We start from the raw sequence: 21,885 nt of genomic DNA, 5'->3' as shown, positions 1-21,885 counted from the left end.
CAACAGCGCACCCCCCCCCTTATTTCCTCAAAAGGATTCATGTTTGCTAGAGATGATTACTAAAGAACAGAGCAGCATGTACCAAAGAGCACAAAGCCCAACAAAGAGGAAGATGAGGGCCATGACAACAATCTAAATATCTTTTAGTATTCTTTCTCCTAGACTCCCTTTGAGGCTATTCTGTTCCTGAATGCTGTCAAATCTTGTTCCCTCCACAGAACCTGCTCTGCTACTCCATCCTTCTTCCAAATTCCTTCTCTCCTTCCCAATACATTTTTGTTCTGCCTTGATTTCTTTAAAAAAAACTTTATTTATTTATTTATTTATTTAACAGGTGGAGAGTTACAGAGAGACAGAGGCAGACAGAGAGAGAGAAGTCTTCACTCACCAAATAGCCACAATGGCCAGAGCTTCACCAATCTGAAGCCAGGAAGCAGGAGCTTCTTCCCCGTCTCCCACGTGAGCAGAGGCCCAAGGACTTGGGCCATCTTCCATTGCCTTCCCAGGCCATAGCCAAGAGCTGGCTTGGAAGTGGAACAGCCACAACTTAAACTGGTGCCTATATGGGAGGACTCGAACCTGCGCCCATATTGGATGCCAGCACTGGATGCAGCAGCTTTATCCACTATGCCACAGTGCTGGCCCCTCCAAATCCATCCTGATTTAGGGAGCAGTCTTCTCTATAGTGCCATACAACCTCTAATGGACACAACTGAAGCTAGCAATGTCTTTTGTTTGGAATCATATCTATGATCACTTCATTCTTGTAAGGTTTTGTAAACTCTTTCCCATCTACTTTCTTCTCACCAAAATTTTCATTGAGTCCCCTTTGCCAAAACAGTGATGTCATTTTGTTAATAGTGTACACATATATTTCCCCATTTTAGCCAATCAGTTTACAGTAATAACTTTTACATCCTCATCTAGGTTATAACCTGCTGAAATTAAATTTCATATTATTTTCTTCTATTGTTTGCCTAAGGCCTCACTGAGTATGTTGAATCCACCTTGGCCACAGGCACCTGCTCATTTCCTTTACATATGTTATCAGTTTACAAGTAATGGCAGGTTCTTCCTTTGCCTGTCTTCTACATCTGCAGCTTCTTTGTCTCTGCAAAAGGAGGTATACTTCAAGCCTGCCTCCTCTCATGTTCTCTCCCATTACTAACAGAGGTCTCTCCCTCTATATAGTTTTGCATCTCTGACATTGTTTTTGGTTGTTTGCTAATTTCTTTATGATAAATCTGGTCCTGATACCTCTAAAGTCCACCAGAATTCACAAATCTAAAAATAGCCTTTAAAGTCTGAGCAACATAAGCTGCACCAAAAATTTTCCCTGTGAGAAGGGATTGTAAGAACTGTCCCTTGAATACATTCTAAAAAAAAAACATGGTAATGTCATCAAAAAGAAACCCTGAAAACCTGTTCCAGAATAAAGGAGACCAAATATAACTAAATGAAGTACATGATCCTAGACAAAATCCTGTAACGGAGTTTTTTTTGTTTTGTTTTGTTTTTTTTTCCACAAAGGACATTGGTGGGTAAATTGACCAAAATAGAATACGGATGAGAGATTAACTGAAAGTTACATGTCAGCATTAAGTTTACTGAAGGAAATAATTGAACGTGTAAGAGAATTCTCTCTGCTTAAGAAGTACACAATGAAAAACTCAAAGAAAAGTGCATCATGTATGAAATGTATTCTCAAATGCTCAGGAATGTATGTGTGGTTTTTTTGCACATGCACAAAGGGTGAGGAAAGACAGAAAGGAAGGAAGGAGACAGAGAAAAGAAATGGAAAACTGATCAAAATGTTAATAATAGGTAAATCTGAATAAAGGGCATACTATCCATGAAACTTTTCTGCAAATATAATTAGCCTGACACAAACACATTTTCTTACATAGACCCTTAACTACATTTTCATGTGTTTTACCTAACTTTTGCAATTTTTAACTTTCATTCCCACAGCTGCCACAGCTATACACAGCCAGTTGTCTCAGGTTCTGTCCCAGGCAAAATCCTGGGGTCTGCTGTCTGCATTTGAAGCAGTGAATGTTTCAGCATGATTTTGCATACTACGGGGAGGAGTATGCAAGGAAGGGTTTTTTCCTAGTGTATAATGTAAAACCAAAGAGAATCAATGTTTTATGAAACCATGTTTACAGCATGTAACTACTAATCTCTTTCTTACATGGTATCACATCTTGATTCCTTGGGCTTTTAGGATGTGAATTGATTTCCAGATTTTCTTCTGTGCCATTTCTATTGCATCTTCTCCACTGGATTTCCTTCTTTCACATCTCTGTTTTCTGTTTTTTGTGGGACCCTCTCCCCTTCTTGCCATCCTCAAAATTATTTTAAAAAATTTTAATAACAGTTGTATTGAAATTAATTCATATATCCATGAAAATATATAATTCAGATTTTTTCTTAGTTGAACATTCATTTCCTGAACCAATTTTAAAACAATTTCATGACTTCAAAAGAAAATTTCATACCCTTTAGTTATTAACCCCTCACCTTTCATCTCCCAGCCTTCACAAGCAACTAATATACTTTGTATCTATAGATTATTCTATTCTAGATATTTTATAAGGATGGAATGTGGTCATTTGCAACTGACTTCTTTCACTTAGGGTGATGTTTTTCAAGGTTCATTCTTGTTGTAGCATTCATCAATGTTTCCTTTTTATGGCTGAATTATGGTTCATTGTAAGTATGTGCCACACTTTCCTTATCCATTCATCAGTGGATGGACATTTGTGTGGTTTCCACATTTGGCTGCTGTGAATGCTGTTGCTGTGAATATTTATGTGCCATTTCTGTGTGCTTAATTTTTAATTTCTCTTGTGTATAATGCCTAGGAGAAAAATTGCTGGCTTAAATGGCAACTCTGTGTTTAATATTTTAAGGAACTGTCAAACTGTTTTCCAAAACACACCATTTTCATTCTCTTTAGCAGTATGTAAGACTTTGTATCTCTCTACATTTTCTCAAACCTTATTATCTGTTTTTCCCCAGTTTTTATTTATTTGTTTTCATTTTATTTGAAAGACAGAGAGACAGACAAACCAACAGAAACAGAGAAACAGATGGGGAGAGATCTTCCATCTGCAGGTTCACTGCCCAAATGCCCATAACAATGGGCCAAGCCAAAGCTAGGAGACTGGAATTCCATGCAGATCTCTGAAGTGAGTGGTAGGGACCCAAGTACTTGAGCCATCACCTGCTGCCACCCAGAGTTCACATTAGCAGGAAGTTAGATAAGAGGAGGAAGAGGGGCTGGCACTGTGGCACAGCAGGTTAAAGCCCTGGCTTGGGGCTCCATCATCCCATATGGGTACTGGTTCTTGTTCCTACTGCTCCTCTTCGTATCCAGCTCTCTGCTGTGGTCAGGGATGGCAGTAGAAGATGGCCCATGTCCTTGGGCACCTGCACCCATGTGGAAGACCTGGAAGAGGCTCCGGGCCCCTGGCTTCAGATCGGCACAGCTCCAGCCATTGCAGCCATCTGAGGAGTGAGCCAGCAGATGGAGGACCTCTCTCTCGATATTTGCCTCTCTGTAACTCTTTCAAATAAATAAAATGAATCTTGTTTAAAAAGCCACAGGAAACACATTAAAAAAAAAAGAGGTGGAAGAGCCAGATTCAAACCAAGCACTTGGATGTGGGATGGTAGCATCCCAAGAAGTGCTGCAACTCATTGTGCCAAATGCCTACCCCTGTTATCTGGTATTTTGATTGTGATCATTCTAGTAGGTGTGAAGTGGCATTTCATAGTGGTTTTCTACTTTCTTTATGAGAAATGAAGTCAAGGAGCTTCTGTTATAATTCTTTACTTTCAGTGGCATTTTAGGAAGGACACGAACTATTAGTATAGTTGATCTACTAAGTATAACTGGAAGCAAAATGACATATTTTAAATTTTTAAAAGGAAAAAATTTCTTCTAAATATTTGAAAACATTTGCATAGCAATCTCAGGGTTTTGTCCCCTGTACCGTTTCCTACTTCAGTTCCTTTTAATGTTATGTTGTCTGTGTGGTTAAGGAACTGTAATGCTGTGCACTGAATTTGTTCTGTAAGATTACTTTCAGTATGGAGTAGGGGTAGGAATACCTTCTAATGACTCCTCAGGATTAACCTGAAGGCAGAGCAGAACTGATTGCCAAAAACTACAAAGCTCAATGTGGTTTTTCTTCTGTTTTTTTTGTTTGTTTGTTTGTTTGTTTTTTGTTTTTGACAGGCAGAGTTAGACAGAGAGAGAGAGAGACAGAGAGAAAGGTCTTCCTTCTGGTGGTTCACCCCCCATATGGCCGCTACGGCCTGTGCGTTGCGTTGATCCGAAGCCAGGAGCTAGGTGCTTCCTCTTGGCCTCCAATGCATGTGCAGGGCCCAAGCATTTGGGCCACCCTCCACTGCCTTCCTGGACCACAGCAGAGAGCTGGACTGGAAGAGGAGCAACTGGGACAGAATCTGGCACCCCAACCGGGACTAGAACCTGGGGTGCCGGTGCCGCAGGCAGAGGATTAGCCTAGTGAGCCGCAGCACTGTCCAGCTCAATGTGTTTTAATCACCAATGGTTTTTATATTTGTTGTGGTTAAATATGTTCGTCATGTGGTAAATATCAAACAAATTTTGAGAGCATTTACATAAGGCAAATAACATACCTTCTAAGAGATGAATGAACAATTTAAATTGTTGTAAATTTACACTTTAATCATAGTGTAATGATGGGGTACATCACACCTGCCAAATGATGACTGAAAGTTGTAGAGTAAGTACATGGAGAATCACATTATTCTACTTGATCCTGTGTATGTTTAAACATCTTTGTGATGAAAAACTTCAAGAAAAAGATATTGAGTGCCTCGTGAAGAGAGGAAGGAGGTAGTAAGGATTTCTGGCATGCATAAGTCAATCCATCAAGACCAGAGTTTAGTTATGTCTCAATGAAGACATTTCTAGAAGTCTGATTCCTTTGTAGTTGAGTACTGTGGAGGGAAAATGATTTTTTGCTGTGAGGAAGGAGGAAAAAATGGAAGGAAGGAAGGAAGGAAGGAACGAAGGAAGGAAGTTATTTGATGAAGACTTCCATGAGGTAGCTTCTAGTTACTCTGTAAATGGTGAGTCCAACACATGTGCTGACCAAGGAGAGATAGCGTAAGTTTCAGGAAAGTGTAGGAGATCTCAAATGGTTTTGAGTAGAATGTAAGAGAGCATGAACAAGAGAATCGGTGACTTAAGTTCTGTTTTATTTGTTCACTGTTACATAGGATAGGATAATGATTTGTGAAATGAATGAATAAATTATTTTCAGGCAGTGCTAGAGCTGCCCCTAGAATCAGTAGAGTTGATCATAAAATTAATACAATAGTTATCAGTCACTTATAGGTATGCATTTCTGGAAAAACCAGAGAAATGTGATAGTGCCAGACAGGAAAGATTAAAGTAGATTGGATGAGAGTCGTTTGGAGTAAGGGCTTTTAAATAAGACAATAAATAAGACAATTTAAATAAGACAATAAACTCTGCTTAAAGAGGGAGTAATGCAGATATGGGGCTGGTGGGAAGATGAATAAGTGGAAAGATTATGACTCAGAGTTCAAAAGTTGACAAATATACAGGGTATGCTGCAAAGTTAGAGGGGTGAGGTCAAAGGGTCAGACTATAATACTTCACATGGCAGAGACATTCCCAGTGGTAAACTCTGGGGTGTGGCAGTAACTTAACTGGAGTAAGACTCTAGATGGGAGAGTAGAGATCTCCAGTTTACTCTGTAAATGGTCAGTCCAACACATCTGCTAACCAAGGAGAGACAGCATAAGTTTCAGGAAAGTGTAGGAGATCTCAAATGGTTTTGAGTAGAATGGAAGAGAGCATGAACTAGGGAATAGGTAACTTAAGTTCTGTTTCATTTGTTCACTGTTACATAGGTTAAGATAATGATTTGTAAATTGAGTGAATAAATTATTTCCAGGCAGTGCTAGAGCTACCCCTAAAATCAGTAGAGTTGATCATAAATTTAATACAATAGTTATTAGTCACTTATAGGAATGCATTTCTGGAAAAGCCAGAGAAATGGGATATTGCCAGACAGGAAAGATTAAAGTGGATTGGAAGAGAGTCATTTGGAGTGGAGCCCTTTAAATATTATCTTGAAGACAATAAAATCTGCTTAAAGAGGGAGGAAATGCAGACTTGAGGCCATTGGGTAGATGAATAAGTGGAAAGATTATGACTCAGAGTTCAAAAGTTGACAAATATACAGTATATGCTGCAAAGTTAGAGGGGTGAGGTCAAAGGGTCAGACTATAATACTTCAGATGGCAGACATTCCCAGTGGTAAACACTGGGGTGTGGCAGCAACTTAACTGGAGTAAGACTCTAGATGGGAGAGTAGAGGTCTCCATGTTATTGATTTGTCAATCCACATGGATATTAGCTCCTCCACTGATCTCCACTGCTTCCAGTTCCTTGCCTTGGGCCACATCCCACATTGTTTACCATCCCAGGACCTCCACAGAATCTCCATTGATTCTGCAACATTAAGCTTCAGACAATGCAGGTGGAATGGCATAACTCCGGATAAGAAGATAGAAGTATGGTAGAGTGAGGGGGCTGCAGTGAACATGTTTTAGTTTTGTTTTATTTTGACAACCAGAATTTCCAACCTTTTACTTTAAAGCTACCTTAAGTGCCTTCCAGGAAATTGTTCAATGTTTTAACATTTATTTATTTGAAAGGCTGAGTGTGGGGCTGGTGTTGCAGCATTAGCAGGTAAAGTGCGGGCGTCCCATATGGGTGCCAATTCATGTCCTGGCTACTCTACTTCCAATGCAACTCCCTGCTAATAGCCTGGAAAAGCAGTGGAGGATGGTATTTGGACCCTGTCACCCTTCTGGGAGACATTGATGATGCTCCTGGCTCTTCACTTCAGCCTGGTCTCACACTGGCTGTTGGGGCCATCTGGAGAGTGAACCAGCACATGGAAGATTCTCTCCCTCTCTTCCTCCCTGTGGCTCTGAATTTCAAAAAAAAAGAACAAATCTTTTAAAAATAAAGACAGAGATACAGAATGAAAGAGAGACAGAGAGACATATCATCCATCTTCTGGCTGAAAGTCCTAATAGCTGTCAATGCTGGAGGTAGTCAAGACAAAAGTTACGAGCCCAAATCTCCATTTGGGTCTCCCACATGGGTGGCAGGGGGCTACCTTCATAAGCTTATTTTCCAGTAGGAAAACATCAATGCCCCAAAGTATGGTTTCCCAATGCATTACTATGCCTCTCATGACAGATTCTCAACCAACAATTCTAATGTTTCTAGACCTTAACCCAATCAATCCCATGTCTACTATGGCAGTAATCTTCAACCCCGCCTGAGGCGAAGTTCACCCACCTGTGACATCCTCTAGTCATTACAATATTTTCTTTAAAAAATAAGTTTATGCACAATTTTCTGAAAAAGATATGTGACTTTGACCCTCTTCAGATGTGATGACTTACCTCCTTTATTCCTCCAGAGGCCAAGAAATAGTCAGTGAGGTGCAGGGTATATGGGCTGCAACACAATATACTTACAGACTAGGAAACAGCACATGTCCTCAGACTTCTCCAGGTCAGAAGGGCCTTAAGGGGCAGTTGATAACCATCCCCCTAGAGCTCAGTGGTATGTCATCATTTAAATCCAAAAGAGATAATGAGTAAGTGCTGAACTAATTCTTTTCCCTAAGTATAAACCCTATGTTACTCAAATCTCATGTCTCCAAATAGTACACATAAAGACAACAATCATTAGAACATTTATTACGAAAAATCAGTGTTTTCAAAAATGGATGAGTTATTTGGTAGGAGGAAATCTTCCTCCCTGGAAATGCTGAAGGAGCATTTTATGTTTGAAAAGTAGACACAGATCTCCCAATACAGTGCCTTCAGAAAATGTAGGTGTGGTTGGAGATAGCTGGCTGGCTTGACGCCTGCAGGTATGGTTTGGATGGGGCAGGAACTCTTTATTGGGCATGGATGCCAGATGCCTCTGCAATAGCGGCTGATCCTTGAATGCTACAACTTTCTGGGGCTGTCTCACCCTGTCTTTGTTCAGGGCATATTTGAGGGGTAATTTTGGTCAGCCAAGGGCACTTCTTGGCTACAGGACTTTGTAGTTTTTGTTTTACAGGAGGAAGCTGTGTAGTTAAAAGGATGTCCCTGGACAGTATCTGCCTGGGCCTGTAATTGTGCCTTAAGTGTTTTCACAGGCTTTGTCGGAGAAGAACGTGATTCTTGGGGGCAGGTGATTCTGACACCACGGCTACTCCCTGGTTTCACATTTAACACCTTGCCAATGTCTGTCGTCACTTTCAGAGTTTTGGTGTTGCCAGTAGAAGCAGCTCTACTATTAACTTTGCTTTGTCTCTGCACAGATGATGGTGGGGAGGTCCCATTCCCAAGGAACCTTTCTTGCCTTTTGTTTGTGCTGTTAGGACAAATCCATTGCAAAAATGTCTTTATTTGTTTTTTAAACAGATTTTCAGGAGGAAGCTGATCCTTCAGTGATGAGGTTGGGGAAGATCTGCTTCCAAGCATCTTCTTTAATGCCCTGTCTTGAGCAGGGCAGCTGTTCCTCCTGGGTTGTGGTGTCCCCAACCCTGCATCCCCTTCACCAAGATCTCCTGATTTGGGATTTGGTGGGACATTCTTATCCCAGCAGTTCTGCAGGATATGCTTAGGGACCCAGGGCTCCTGATGCTGTTCCGTGCTGACTGGTGTGCTGTCCAAATGTCCGTGCATAACCTGAGAAGCTTCGATCTTCCCATTGGAGACACCCTGGGCATGAGTCTTCAAGGTTTTGGAAATCAAGTTATCTGAGGCAACAGCCATATCAATAGTCTGCTCTTTAACAGAGATATGATCCCTATCCTGCAATTTCAACTTTAATTCTTTAATCAAGTTGTTTTTAAATTCTGATAGTTTAGGATCCTGGGAAACTGATGTTGGTGAGGGAATTTCAGTAGCCAGGATAGTTTCTTCATTCTTTGTTTTCACAGCTACCGCTGTGGAGTCCCCTGACTTGTTGGTTGTCAAGGCATTGGCAGATTTTGATTGAAGAGCAAGGAGCTCCTTTTCCTTAAATATCTCTCTAGACTTGTTAAACGTTGGGAAGTATTCTGAAGTCTTTACTTTGGGAGCCTGAAGCCTTTCTTCTTTGTTGCTGGAACTCATTCTCTTATCCTTTGGCTCAGGTCTAGTCCCATCATGACTCGTGGACACCAGCACTCGGCTGTGTCCACTGTCTGGTCCAGTCTGTTTCTTAATTTCTTTGCCTGTGATGCACGGACAAGTCTGTCTGCCACCCTTAATCTGAACACCTGCAAGCTCCTGGTTTTCCTCTGGGGACAGTGGTCTCAGGTCCCCCTGTCCTCCCTTCCCTACAAGTGATGCAGCAGGAAGGAGATGATCCAGATTGGGTGCTGACTTTATCTTCAATTTGTCTCTACACATTGGTGTAGAGCTCCTACCAAGTGAAGTGGACACCATAACTTTGGAATGCATCGCAGAACTAAGGCTATCTTGGGAAGAACAATAGGAATGGCCTAAGGAAGAAGATGATTCCTCTCTCTTGTTGAAGATCTGTATGGATTCAAGGACCCTGGTGGGAAGGCCACACCTCATCCTCATGCAAAAACTGCTTATATGTTCTTCCAGCATCTTTTGTTTGCCAGAAGCTAAGAAAGAAATCTCCTGGGAAGTGTTCAAGCTAATGTTTCTCACAGATAATGCCCCATCTATCTGTTTTTGGCTGTGAGATTTCTCAGCAAAGGACATTGTCTGCTTGAGGGCATGCCATGAACTATGAACAGTTTCAGGAAGTCTACCCTCATTTATTTCCCCAATTTTCTTATTCAAATGTTCTTTGGGTGCATTTTCTAATTGTTTCTGACTTATACTTATCCCTGAGGCCTTTGAATCATTTCCATACAGACTCACTGTATGACTTCCTTGATCTTTATCAGAGTCAGACCTTAAACTGTTATCTGAGTATCCATCTGGGTCACTCAATAGATGATCACTAGGGCCATTCTTTGGGCTGTGTCTCTGATGGCCCTTCTCATCGTTATCTAACTGAGACTCTTCTGAGCTTGTCTCATGGGAGATTGGAAGTCGGTTCGATTCAGAATTCCTTAAATTTTGCTACTCTGTTCCTTCAACAAAGATATCCATTTGAGTCTCTGAAAACTCTTTGGTGCATATATTTCAGGACCATCTCTCTCAGGATTCACCAGTGTCAGAGACTCATGGACCCTGCGGGGTAGGCCCCATCGGTGTTGAATGAGTCTCTTTCTAAGGTGGTATTCAAATTTCTTACGAAGCTCACTGCTCAGAGGGTAATCTCCAGGAATGATGGAGATTGGAACATGGATTTTGGAGGACTGGCTCACCAATGAAAAGTTGGGAGGTGGAGGACAATAGTATTCCTGAGATGTTTGGACCATCGAGGGTAAACCCCCTAAACATTCCTGTTCTTTCTGTAGCACATTGTATTCTAGTTGATGAAGTTCAGATTGCATGAGACACTGTGCCTCATTATGGGGTCTATGGAAGCACACTCCACAGATCCTAAGCTGGAAATCGGGAGATGTTGGTAGCATTGGGATTGGAGATTGAAGGTTGGACTGAGACTGGGCCTGAGTAGCATGTTGTGACTGTGATTGGGAGAAAATTTTAGTTGAGGATTGAGATTGGATCTCAGGCAAGATCAGAGGCTGGAAATTGGAAAGTCCTAAAGATCCTTGAGATGTAGAAGCTTTGGAGATGCCATTAAAGATGACCAAAGTTGAGGGGCAGTCATCTGAATGATGGATAATTGAGCACAAGGACTCACTGTGCAAAGATGGAAGACCGAAAAAGTATTGCATACATTTTTCTTGTAACTGATTGTCAGAGGACCTAGGCGATGGAGGCTGCTGATTCATTTGCAGCTCCTCTGGTTTGCCTTTGCTGTTTCTAAAACAAAGGGAGTCTTGTTCTAAGTTGGAAGAGGACAAGTCTTTGGCATCCTTGACCTGGGCCTGCTGCCAGGATGATTCTGGCATTGAATGGTCAATTTCACTGACTCTTGGAGTATCAGTTGACAACCCATCAGGGCTATTCATTGCAGACAGAGCAAACTCTGGATGGAGATCATTTTCTGATCTCTGAGTATGTTGTGGTGTGGGAGGGCAAATAGCAATAGGTTGGGGTGGGAAAGGATCCACTGGGAGTTTTGAAGCCAAGGGAGGAATAGGCTCTGGTGGTACTGAGTCGGCTGGTGGTTCGGGGGACAGCAAACCAGGTAAAGAAGCACCATGGTTAAGTGAGACAGTAGAAGGGGGAGGTGGAGATGGCACATGCAAAGAGGCTGATTTTTGGCCTCTTGGACGAGTTTTTGAGTGGCCAGATGTCACAGTGAATGAGGTCTTAATCACAGAATCTGAGGAAGCCACATAATGCACAGAGGAAGTATCTAGCAGGTACCCCAGTGACAGCAGTCGACTGACTTTGGCAGCCACTCTGTTACACACCGTACAGTGAGGGTCTGGACACAGCAGGTGACGGAAGCTGGTGATATCTTGATGTTGGCTCTGGGGTCTACAGGAAACAGGAAGAAAAAGCTGCGGTCAAGACCAGAACATGGAAAGGAGGGTCTGCTGGCCTAGTGGGGGTAGGGATAGCCCAAGCCTACTGTTCCCGTCACCTCACATTTGTGATGTCACACTATACACTGTAGCCCTTCCCTGAGGCTTTCATCACATTCCGTTCCTATGGCTACCTGCCTCACTTCATAACGGCAGGCTTCACTGATTCCCTGGAATATATGGAACATGTTAAAAAAAAGGGGGGGGACCAGGAAAAAGAGGAAAGATTAATCACCTTTTCAAAACAGAAAGAAGCTTCCATCCTTCCTCTGCTTCTTTCTGGTTAATCCTTGTACCTGGGAAATCAGGAGAGTAGAACATATGTAATGAAAGTAGAAGCATAAGAAGCATAGAGGAGTCCCCCTATGGGAGCCTCTGGGGATACTAAATTCTGAATGCGCCAAGAATCAGTAATTATGGAAAGATTGTCACTAATATTAGTAAGACTCACATGTGTATGTGGCAATATTTATAAAGTACTTTCACATATGTTATACAGTGTGATGCTAAAACTCACCACATGAAGTAGAGACATCAGCAGAGTGCTCAGTGAAGAATGAGAGTACCCGAGAAGTCATAGGACATCTATAAAGGCGGGAGACTGAAGTTCTGACTACAAGACAACTAGTAGTCCATACTTATTTCTCACATCATCATCTTTTGGGCAGTACCCATTGTCCATGCATCTCAGATTCCTGCCCACAGATGGGCTAAGGAAGAACTCTGAGAAATGTCTCAGGTTGACTGTCTTTCCCATGACTTTCTCCTCTGAGTATTCTGTTTTCACAGAGAAACTGTATATAGCAACTGACATTTTGAGGCCCTGGATCTGAGTCATGAAGGATCACCCTTGCAAAGCTCAGTGTGAACACAGAGAACCTTACCTCTAAATGTTCCACCTTTCCGCCGCCTCTTGGCTCTACCCCGACACTGAGAACAAAAAGTAAAGAATAAGGGACTGAGTTTCATTTCTCTTCCTCCTTTTACCACCCTGAATATCTCTTCATCTTAAACTATAGACATGTATTCCTTACATTACTAATATTTACAGGTGGGATTTTATCCTGGAAACCTCTACCATACCAGATAGGGGGTCCGTGAGCTTCACTTGTAAGCCTTTGTTCCCCCCCAAACCCATCCCTGCCTAGCCTCTGCCCCTAGGAAGGTGGTGCTCTGTCCTTCCTCAGATTTCCCATCTCTGGCTTCTCTCTGAGGAAACCAAACTCATTTAGAAATGTGAGAACATCGCTTCTCGGCCTTTTGGCTAAGATCAAGTGTAGAAATGTGAGAACAGAAATGGGAAACAACAGCAACATCAACATCTCTCTTGGAGTTCACCCATAGTCCCTTACCTTTTTGATGGTCTTATTTTTCCAGATGGTTGTGAAAAATAGCTTTAATACCAGGTAGCTCAGGTACAAAAAGATCAACCCCAACCCACTAATAAAAGTGTAGTTGAGGTTGCTATCAATAAAAATAGAGCTGAAGCTCAGTCACAGCTCAAAATGGCTCTTCAGAAATGAGAGGACGTACTCCATTATCTGAATCGCAACGCTGCTGAGAGGCAACTGAGGGTTGAGGGGTCAAGCCCTTGACTATATAGTTCCAGCTCTACATCACAGACCATGAGTCACAAAGGTAGTCTGAGGCCAGAGAGGATGACATCATGATGTGCCCACAGCCCTGCCCCTACCTAGAGCCCACAGAACCTCTTATCCAGCCCTTTCACTCTATCTTCAAACTCCATGCTTTCTCCTATCCCATGTCAAAATTCTATCTATAATTCAGATGTTACCTGAGTCCACTTTACTAGTAGGTGCCCTTGACTTAAAGTTCACCAATTCCACAGCCTTGAAAGTCTGAATTTTTGCTTGTCTCCAGACATTTATACTCTTAAGATCACATATATCACCAAATCCACCAGCTATACTGTTTTTGCCTTACACCAACCCAGATTCAAAATATAGGTTCGTTATACTTGTTTAGTTTTATGAATGCTAAGTATTATTTTGTTCATTTGTTTCATCCTTTACTGTCTTCAGAGGAGCTCATAATTCAAAAGGCACAAACCACATATGTGTAAAATAAATATATATAATGACTTCAAGCAATGTTGGACTATATTTAGCACTTATTTTCTGGTTATATAGCTTAAACTGTATGAAGACACTTACTTATATATTTACTTGAGAGGCAGAGTTACAGAGAGAAAGGAAGAGAAGGAGAGGGGTCTTGTATCCACCAGTTCACTCACCACATGGACACAACAGCCAGAGCTGGGCCAATCGAAATCCAGGAGCATGGGGCTTCTTCCAGGACTCCTATGTGGGTGCAGGGGCCCAAGCACTTGGGCCATCTTCTTGGGCATAGACTCCAGACATGGGGTTAAATACACCCTGTGGTTTTGCATACCCTATGTGTGGCAGTTTAAGCCCCTGAAGATGTTCAGGGCAATGGAGCTTCAGGAGGGTTTAAGCTTCAGGAGGGTTTGGCTTGTTAGCTGGTTTCTATCACCCTGGAACTTAGCCTCCAGGCATGAGGTACAATGCCACTAGAGGTCAAAATCTCTGTAGTGGTGGTGGTGGTGGTGTTAACCCTCAAGCTCATTTGGGTTGCTGGGAAAATGTCCCAAACATATACATAATTGCCACTAGGTAGACTAGCACCTTGGTGGTGTTAGTGCCCTCTAGTTTGCCAGTTATACTAAGTATTGTGGTTAGGAAAATTTAAGGAGCATTGGGTGATGATAAAATACTCAAGATCTAAATCAACCTGCAGGAGAGCCACCAACTGGTCTGGAACAGAGAAAGCCATCTTGGGGTATAAAAAGGAGACTCAGGGATGCCAATTCTCTAACACAAGGAATTTAAGTTGGATGCTTAAGCATAACTGGGCTCACAGAGAGCCATGTCTACTTTTGTCTTTTCAGGTTCTACAGAGACTTTTGAGCTGTGTATAGTAGAGTGCCCATTACTATTGACTTATTCCTTAAGGCACATTTTCAAAAACTGGCTATGGGAGCTCAAACCCCATGAGGAAATTGGTAAAAATAGCATTTTGAGTGTTTGACAATAGAGATAGGATGGAAGCAGAAAGGATACTCCAACATGTAAAAGAGTGCAAATAGAACATTCATAGGATGGCAATATCTACAACTAACATGTAGCAAGCTCAGAGTCAGCCCAGGGGACATCCTGCCAGAGCAGAGGAGTGATTCAGATGTGGGAAGCCAGGAATTCTCCCAAGGGCTTCTCAAGGGGAAATAATTAAGGAAATGTATGACTTTGCCCATTTGGAGAGAGGAGACCTGATGTAAATAGTCTCTTGGATATTTGGAGGGAAAGGACCGAATGCTGTTATAATGAAGTAATGTGCCCCTATACCATCTGTTTCCCAAAGAACTCTGGTGGTCATATCAAATCCCCCTCCTTACTAACCCCTATACCAAGGAGAGAAAGTATCCAGGTGAAGACTGGCAGATAGACTCCACTAACATGCCTTCAGCAAATAATTACAAATATCTACTGATCTTTATAGATACTTCCACAAGATGGATAGAAGTCTCTCCTATTCCTATAGAATAGGCACAAGAAGTGTCCAAAGCCATATTAAAGGAAATAGTTACTTGCTTTGGCCTTCCAGTGTGACAGTGTGACAGTCACCCCTTATTTGTGGCTAAAATTATTCAGCCAGTAGCTACAGATTTAGGGGTCTCATTATCTCCATGCCTCTTGGATACCTCACTCACCAGGTAAAATTGAAAAGGACCATCATAATCTTAAGAATATTCTGGCTAAGTTTTGCCAAGAAACCTCAGTAACATGGCTTCAATGATTGCCTATTGCCCTCCTCAGGATGAGAATGGCCCCTAAGGCTATTTTAAAGCTTCACCATTTGAAATGCTATATGGAAGACACTTCCTCACTTCTGAAATCCTCTTTGATTCAGAAACTCAAGATAAGATATATTATTAATCTAGCTAAGTTGCCAAAGGCTCTTATGGAGTTTGATAACAAAATTTTTCCAGTGCCAAATCCCAAAATCATCCACAGCCTGTCTACCCAGGAGACTTAGTCTTATTAAAAACTTGGAGAGAAGGCTCTTTCTCTGACCCATTATAGCATAATAGGAGGGACTTCCTAGATGTTACTGAGCCCTCCTACTACTGTTAAGTGACAGGGAATTCTAAGCTGGGTACATTTATCAAGAATTACTAAACCTTTACCTCTTGAATCTACCCAGATATACAGAAGAAGTCTGCCTACTTTTGAAAACTAATTTGTTAACTAATATCAGCAGCTAAAAAAAAGTTCTAAGACATTTCTCTTTGTCCCTGGGCCTTATCATACAAGCTTTCAATTACTAATTTCGAGTTGGAGAATTGGTCTGGTTGCTTAGAAACATGCTAGCATCAGGGAGGAGGAGCTTTAAACATAGGGGACGCTATACTTCCTGTTGTGGAGGCCCCCATGGCCCACCACATGCTACATTCCTGGTTAATAGAGCTATGTATTTCAAATCATATTTTCATTATTTTATTCTGATATTTTCATCTTCAGAGCGGATCCCCTTATTCCAGTTTGTTATTTTCACCTCCGGAGTGGGATTCTAACAGTCTGGAATGGCATTTCTCAGACTGGGTGGTTTATATGTCCTTGGTATGATATATATATGCATTAAGCTCTCTAATAGGCATAGTAGCACTGAGATGTCAGGTTATCAGTTAAGGTTGAAGGGGAATAAAAGAATAAAAGCATTAGGGGAATAAAAGATATTAGGCAGGTTTAAAATGGAGTTGCTTGGCTAACTGCATATTGTTCTGCTTTTGTACAAAATGCTTTGGCTTGCAAAGATGACTAAACTTTAGCTGAACTTGTAGCATGTGATGTGTTAATGCTGTTATGAGATAATTGAACTATAGCTGACCTTGTGACATGTGATAACTGTTTAAAGTTTTAAAAACCACAAAAACAGAAGTTGATTGGAAATGTACCCAACCTATGTCATGATGACCCGTGTTTGTGCTTGCTCAAGGATTTTGTCCCTTTGCCTTGTGATGAATTTGTCATGCTGTGGTTTATCTTGTGATTCTTGGCAATGATGTGGAGATATGCTAATGTTGTGGTTTTCAATCTTAAATACGCTGTGTGGTTGATGATCGGCGCCTCTCTTCTTGCACAGAGATGGCCCATCTGCGCAGATGTAATAAACTTCCTCTTGTTCTTTGCATCGATTGGAATGGATTTCGTGTTTCTGGGGTCGGTAGAAGTGTGGGACACCTTTCGGGGGTCTTACATTCTTGGGGGCTCGTCCGGGATTCGAGACCCCAGACCCACGCTCCATTTTCCAATCGGAGGTAAGTCTTTGCTGTTTTAAGTATTTTTGTGTGTTTTGTTGATTTTGTTATTATTTTATTTTTTTCCCGGGGCGCTTGACGTACCGGAGGTTTATGTTTTACTGAAATTGTGCCTGCAGGACCTGTATCTGTATCGAGCCGACAGTGGGTAGGGGCAGACGTGCCCGGTGCCCCGGGCTCGAACCACTGGAGGACGCTCCAGTGGTGGAGGGGACGTGGAATCCCCCTCTGGGAGGGGATGTGGAATCCCCCTCCTTCTTTAAGAGAAGTTTAATTTTTGTTCCGTGGGAGGTGGCAGCTCTCCTCGGAAGTTTAGGTTTCAGTTTTAAAAGGTCTTCTTCCCCAGGAGAAGGGCTGGTGGCAGCAGCCGCTCCCGTCGGTGGTTTCAGCTTTGTGGGGAAGTTCTGATTTCTTCTTCCCCGGGAGAGGGCTGGTGGCAGCAGCCGCTCCCGTCGGTGGTTTCAGTTTTGTGGGGAAGCTTTGGTTTCGGTGTAAGTTTTTCTTTCCCGGGAGAGGGCTGGTGGCAGCAGCTGCTCCCGTCAGAAGTTTTGGTTTTGTTGCGCGCAGGTCTCGTCTTATTAGGGCGCGCAGGTCTTGTTCCATTGTTGTGTGCAGTGTTTTTGTGAGTTTTGTAATTGTTATTTGTGTTTTACACCTTTGAGTCTTACTTTATGAGTCTTAATTGGGAAAACTGCAACGCAAAGTTGTTTATGTTGTTTATCTGTTTTCAGTGTTTGAGTGATTACCCAACTGATCAGAAGTGTACTGATTGTTGGCCAAACCGCTTGACTCTGACAGCTTAAATTCTAAACTGAGTCTTCCAACTTTGGGCTTCCAGTCGGATCCCTGGAACTCTCAAAGGATGAGACTCTAAAATTTGTTAAAGTAAAATATATTAAAATGTTTTAGACATGTTTCTCTTAACGATGAAGATCTTTTCAAGGTTATGTCCATGTTTGCTGTCCAGGAGGAGTTATTCTTATGTTACTTAAAAGCATGGAAATGTAATTTTGACTTTTAATTCAGAACTCAGTGTCTTAAGCCATCTAGGCATTAATGCTAAGCAAAATGTAAAAAAAATGTATTGTACTTTTCACATCTTAAATTCGACAGGAGAGACTGTTTGAGTTTGTTAACATGTATTTTTATAGATTGTCTATACATAACAATTCAAGACTATGTAAAAGTAACTACATTGACCTAAAGTTAAAGTCTGATCTTCTGTTACAACAAAATACCTAAAAATGGTTTAAGTTTTAAAATCTGTTTTTGCAAAAATTGTAATGTCTATTTTAACAGTGTCTGCTGAATCAGTTACTCTGCCATTTCTAGAGTTAGGTCCTATAAGCTCTTTTTGGCTCTGTTAAGTAGTTCTAAATTATGTAAACCCTTATGTTCAAGGTTTTTATTTCTGGTTTATTCAACAACAGACATAAAATTCATGTTCTACCAAAGTGATCTATTGTGTACTCTACTGTTTCTGTTAAGTTTAAATTAATAAAAAGCATTGTTAAGTATTATGATCAAATCTGGTTTAAAAGTGTAAAAATCACCCTAACTAATAAATGGCTATCATTTCAGGATGTTAAGAAATTCTATTCTGACCAGATACTCTAAGTTCTCTTGGCACCTTTAACAGACTGTCTAAAAATCCAAGTTCTAAATTATCCGAACTTTTGACACCCCCAGAGGGCCCCTGGAGATGTCAAAAAGAGATCTCTCATCTTGCAGAGATAATAACCAATCGGCTGTTTAAATTAAAAGTGGTGCCAAGATGTAAAATGATGCTAAACTTCAGCTATAAACATGTTTCTTTCTAGCTGCTCCAGTCTCTGGCTCAGAAGCCAGGTCCTTTAAAGAGGGACCGATGAAGTCTCCGTCCAGCTAACGCTAAACAACCAGGCGTTGCTAGTTCAAATGTATTGCTAGTTCAAATGTGGATCAAACGGGAGGTCTAGCCAAAAGGGAAACAAATAGTTAAGATTGTACAAACCTACAAAAATGTAATAATTAAATGGTTAATGCAAAATGTTAGTTCATTTGTTAATTGGACTGTGTGCGCCTCAACATGTTTGTTTATTGAAATGGTACTGTTTTTTTTATGCTCCTGACATTGGTGCCCTTTTTGGAAACCAGAAGAGAAATGGAGAAGGAAAAATCCGATAAAACAGAGGAGGATGAAGCAGAGGAGGGAGGACCCCCGGCCCGTTCTAACTGGCCGTCCTCCTCCTCCATATAACTGGGAAAACAAGCCCTGACAGGACTTGCAGGGCCTGTTTTACTAACATTAATTTTACTACATTTAAATGGAACTTTGTAAAAGACTCAGTCTCTACTGCCAGACTCCCCTGAGGAGTTTAGCTGAAGGGGTTAAAGTTTTTTTAGTTAAAAAAGGGGAAGTTTAAAATGGGCTAAGAAAAAGGAACTAACTAGGATCCTGGCCACCACAGTTAAAAGAAAGCAGAAGTAAGGGAGAATCAGGGTAAGCAGGGACCCCCGGAGACTGGCAAAAGCACAGAAAAGTGCCCAAAAGGACAAGTCTGCCTAAGGTCTGACTAACAACGAGAGTCAAGTGGTGTACGACTGCCACACGAGACTGAACTGACCGAAACGGCCCCTGCAAGACGACAAGAGAAAAGATGACAGCAGCGGAGTGGTGAGACTGGGTGACAGCGGCCCCTCGGCCCCTCCCTCATTGGGACACGTCTGGGTTTCCACCTTCAACCCCCCGAGGACTCTGCTCGGCAGGCAGGGCTGATCGCTATGGACCATGCACTCCGTGCAGCTAAGAAAAAGGAGCGGGTGGCAATGCACAAGAACAGCAGGTACGCTCTCGCCACTATCCACGGGGAACTCAAAATGGACAGAGGCTTTATCGACCAGGAAGAAGAATTGCGCCAATGTTTCCCTGATTTGGACTACCAAAAGGTACTGGGGTCAGACACCGGGCCGGCCTTCGTCTCCAGGGTAAGTCAGATGGTGGCACAGGTGTTGAAAATAGAAAGTTACATTGTGTTTATAGGGTAAGTCAGATGGTGGTAGCGGTAGCCAAGGTACTGGGGATATAGGTAAAACGTATGATTAATGGTGGGGACTGGCACTGGAGACTGGGTCAAATTGCTGCTGCACATTTTTATAATGCTACATATCTTTTATATGCTGCTACACTTTTGCAACTTCCCTATTTGCCAGGCTTTGCTTAGATGTCTGCCTTTTAGGGCTTTAAAGTCTTCCTGAAGAAGCAGTCCTTGGCTCTGCTCTCCGAGCAGCAGAAGATGAGTGACTGCGAGTTTGCCTATGTACATATGCTGGCTTAGGATTATTTGCTGTATATCCTGAAGACGCCGCAGCCTGGACTGGGATTGAGCAAGACGTCCAGGGTGCTGCAGAACGTCACCTTTTCCATCCAGCAAGAAGTGGAAGAGGCTCTGCTTTATACATAATTCTGGTTAAAAGATTTTTCTGAAAGTTACCAAATAGATTTGTGTGATATTGTCATTGCTAAAGAAGAAGTATTGCTGACCCTGCATAATGAATAGGCTTCTTTAGTTTATTAAAAGTAGAAGTGTTTATCACCCATACCTTGGTCCTGACCCAGCAGTGCCAAAGTTTAAAAATGAAGGACATAAAAGAAAAGAGTGTTGTTGGTAAGAAGGGCTAAAGAAAAAAAAAAGAGCTTTTTATATAAGAAGAGGACACGGTTTGTAAGAATGACTTTATCCGGATGGCTAGTTTACTCTAGACTGAAATGGAAATGGTAAAATGTTTAAAGTAAGTCGAAGAGGGTGTGTGAAAGTCACAAAAAGTATTTGGGTCAATTCAGCTGGACAGGCACCAGGTATTAACCCAAATTTGTATGACTTTTTCAGGGATGTGTTTTCTGTTCTTGTCTCTGTTGTATTTTCTGTTTTTAAACTCAGATGCCTTTTTGTAACTTTTTATCCTGCGGGGCATACTTCCCCTACCCTGCAGACTTGCTTCTGTGCTCATAAAATTGGCTGTAAGGCACAGAGATGTGCTTGCAATACTCTTATTTTGTTTTACCCCGGTGATGGGCAGCCCACATATCCCAATAAAGATCACGTGGGAGATAAGATCTGGTACCGCTGAGGTTGTGTGGCCCGTTACCCGCGTGGCCCCTTCTGGGATATGGTGGCCCTCCTTGCACCCCAATGTTTGTTACATCTCCGGCCTGTTTTCTGATCAGACTCCCCTATGAAACAAAGGAATTGTTACTAATGTGGGACAAAATTTAAAAAGTAATCCCTTAAATTTTAAGATTAAAATTTGACAAAAAGAAAAAGGGGGGAATGAAGGGGAATAAAAGAATAAAAGCATTAGGGGAATAAAAGATATTAGGCAGGTTTAAAATGGAGTTGCTTGGCTAACTGCATATTGTTCTGCTTTTGTACAAAATGCTTTGGCTTGCAAAGATGACTAAACTTTAGCTGAACTTGTAGCATGTGATGTGTTAATGCTGTTATGAGATAATTGAACTATAGCTGACCTTGTGACATGTGATAACTGTTTAAAGTTTTAAAAACCACAAAAACAGAAGTTGATTGGAAATGTACCCAACCTATGTCATGATGACCCGTGTTTGTGCTTGCTCAAGGATTTTGTCCCTTTGCCTTGTGATGAATTTGTCATGCTGTGGTTTATCTTGTGATTCTTGGCAATGATGTGGAGATATGCTAATGTTGTGGTTTTCAATCTTAAATACGCTGTGTGGTTGATGATCGGCGCCTCTCTTCTTGCACAGAGATGGCCCATCTGCGCAGATGTAATAAACTTCCTCTTGTTCTTTGCATCGATTGGAATGGATTTCGTGTTTCTGGGGTCGGTAGAAGTGTG

The 21,885-nt window shown here is 41.8% G+C and overlaps 2 protein-coding genes across 2 annotated transcripts in view; both read right to left on the bottom strand.

The window, feature by feature from the left end:
* Window positions 1-7,054: 7,054 nt before the first annotated feature.
* LOC133754727 (spermatogenesis-associated protein 31D1-like) lies at window positions 7,055-10,176 on the bottom strand (the record flags this gene model as incomplete). The annotated part of the gene is made up of 1 exon (XM_062185171.1): window positions 7,055-10,176. A coding segment is annotated over one exon (2,076 nt), but the record flags the coding sequence as incomplete, so codon positions are not given.
* LOC133754856 (spermatogenesis-associated protein 31D3-like) overlaps window positions 10,091-21,885 on the bottom strand; it is a 102,485-nt gene continuing 90,690 nt past the window's right edge. The window contains exons 2-4 of the mRNA XM_062185232.1: window positions 12,560-12,605; window positions 11,911-11,971; window positions 10,091-11,628 (exon numbers count right to left, since the gene is read on the bottom strand). Of these exons, the coding sequence (XP_062041216.1) occupies window positions 10,182-11,628; window positions 11,911-11,971; window positions 12,560-12,605 (1,554 nt within the window). The 3' untranslated portion in view covers window positions 10,091-10,181. The remainder of the gene's footprint in view (window positions 11,629-11,910; window positions 11,972-12,559; window positions 12,606-21,885) is intronic.

This window comes from Lepus europaeus, unplaced genomic scaffold (genome assembly GCF_033115175.1).
Source record: "Lepus europaeus isolate LE1 unplaced genomic scaffold, mLepTim1.pri SCAFFOLD_29, whole genome shotgun sequence".
NCBI lineage: Eukaryota > Metazoa > Chordata > Mammalia > Lagomorpha > Leporidae > Lepus > Lepus europaeus.
Note: the sequence above shows the minus strand (reverse complement) of the source record. Positions and strands in the feature narration are given on the sequence as shown.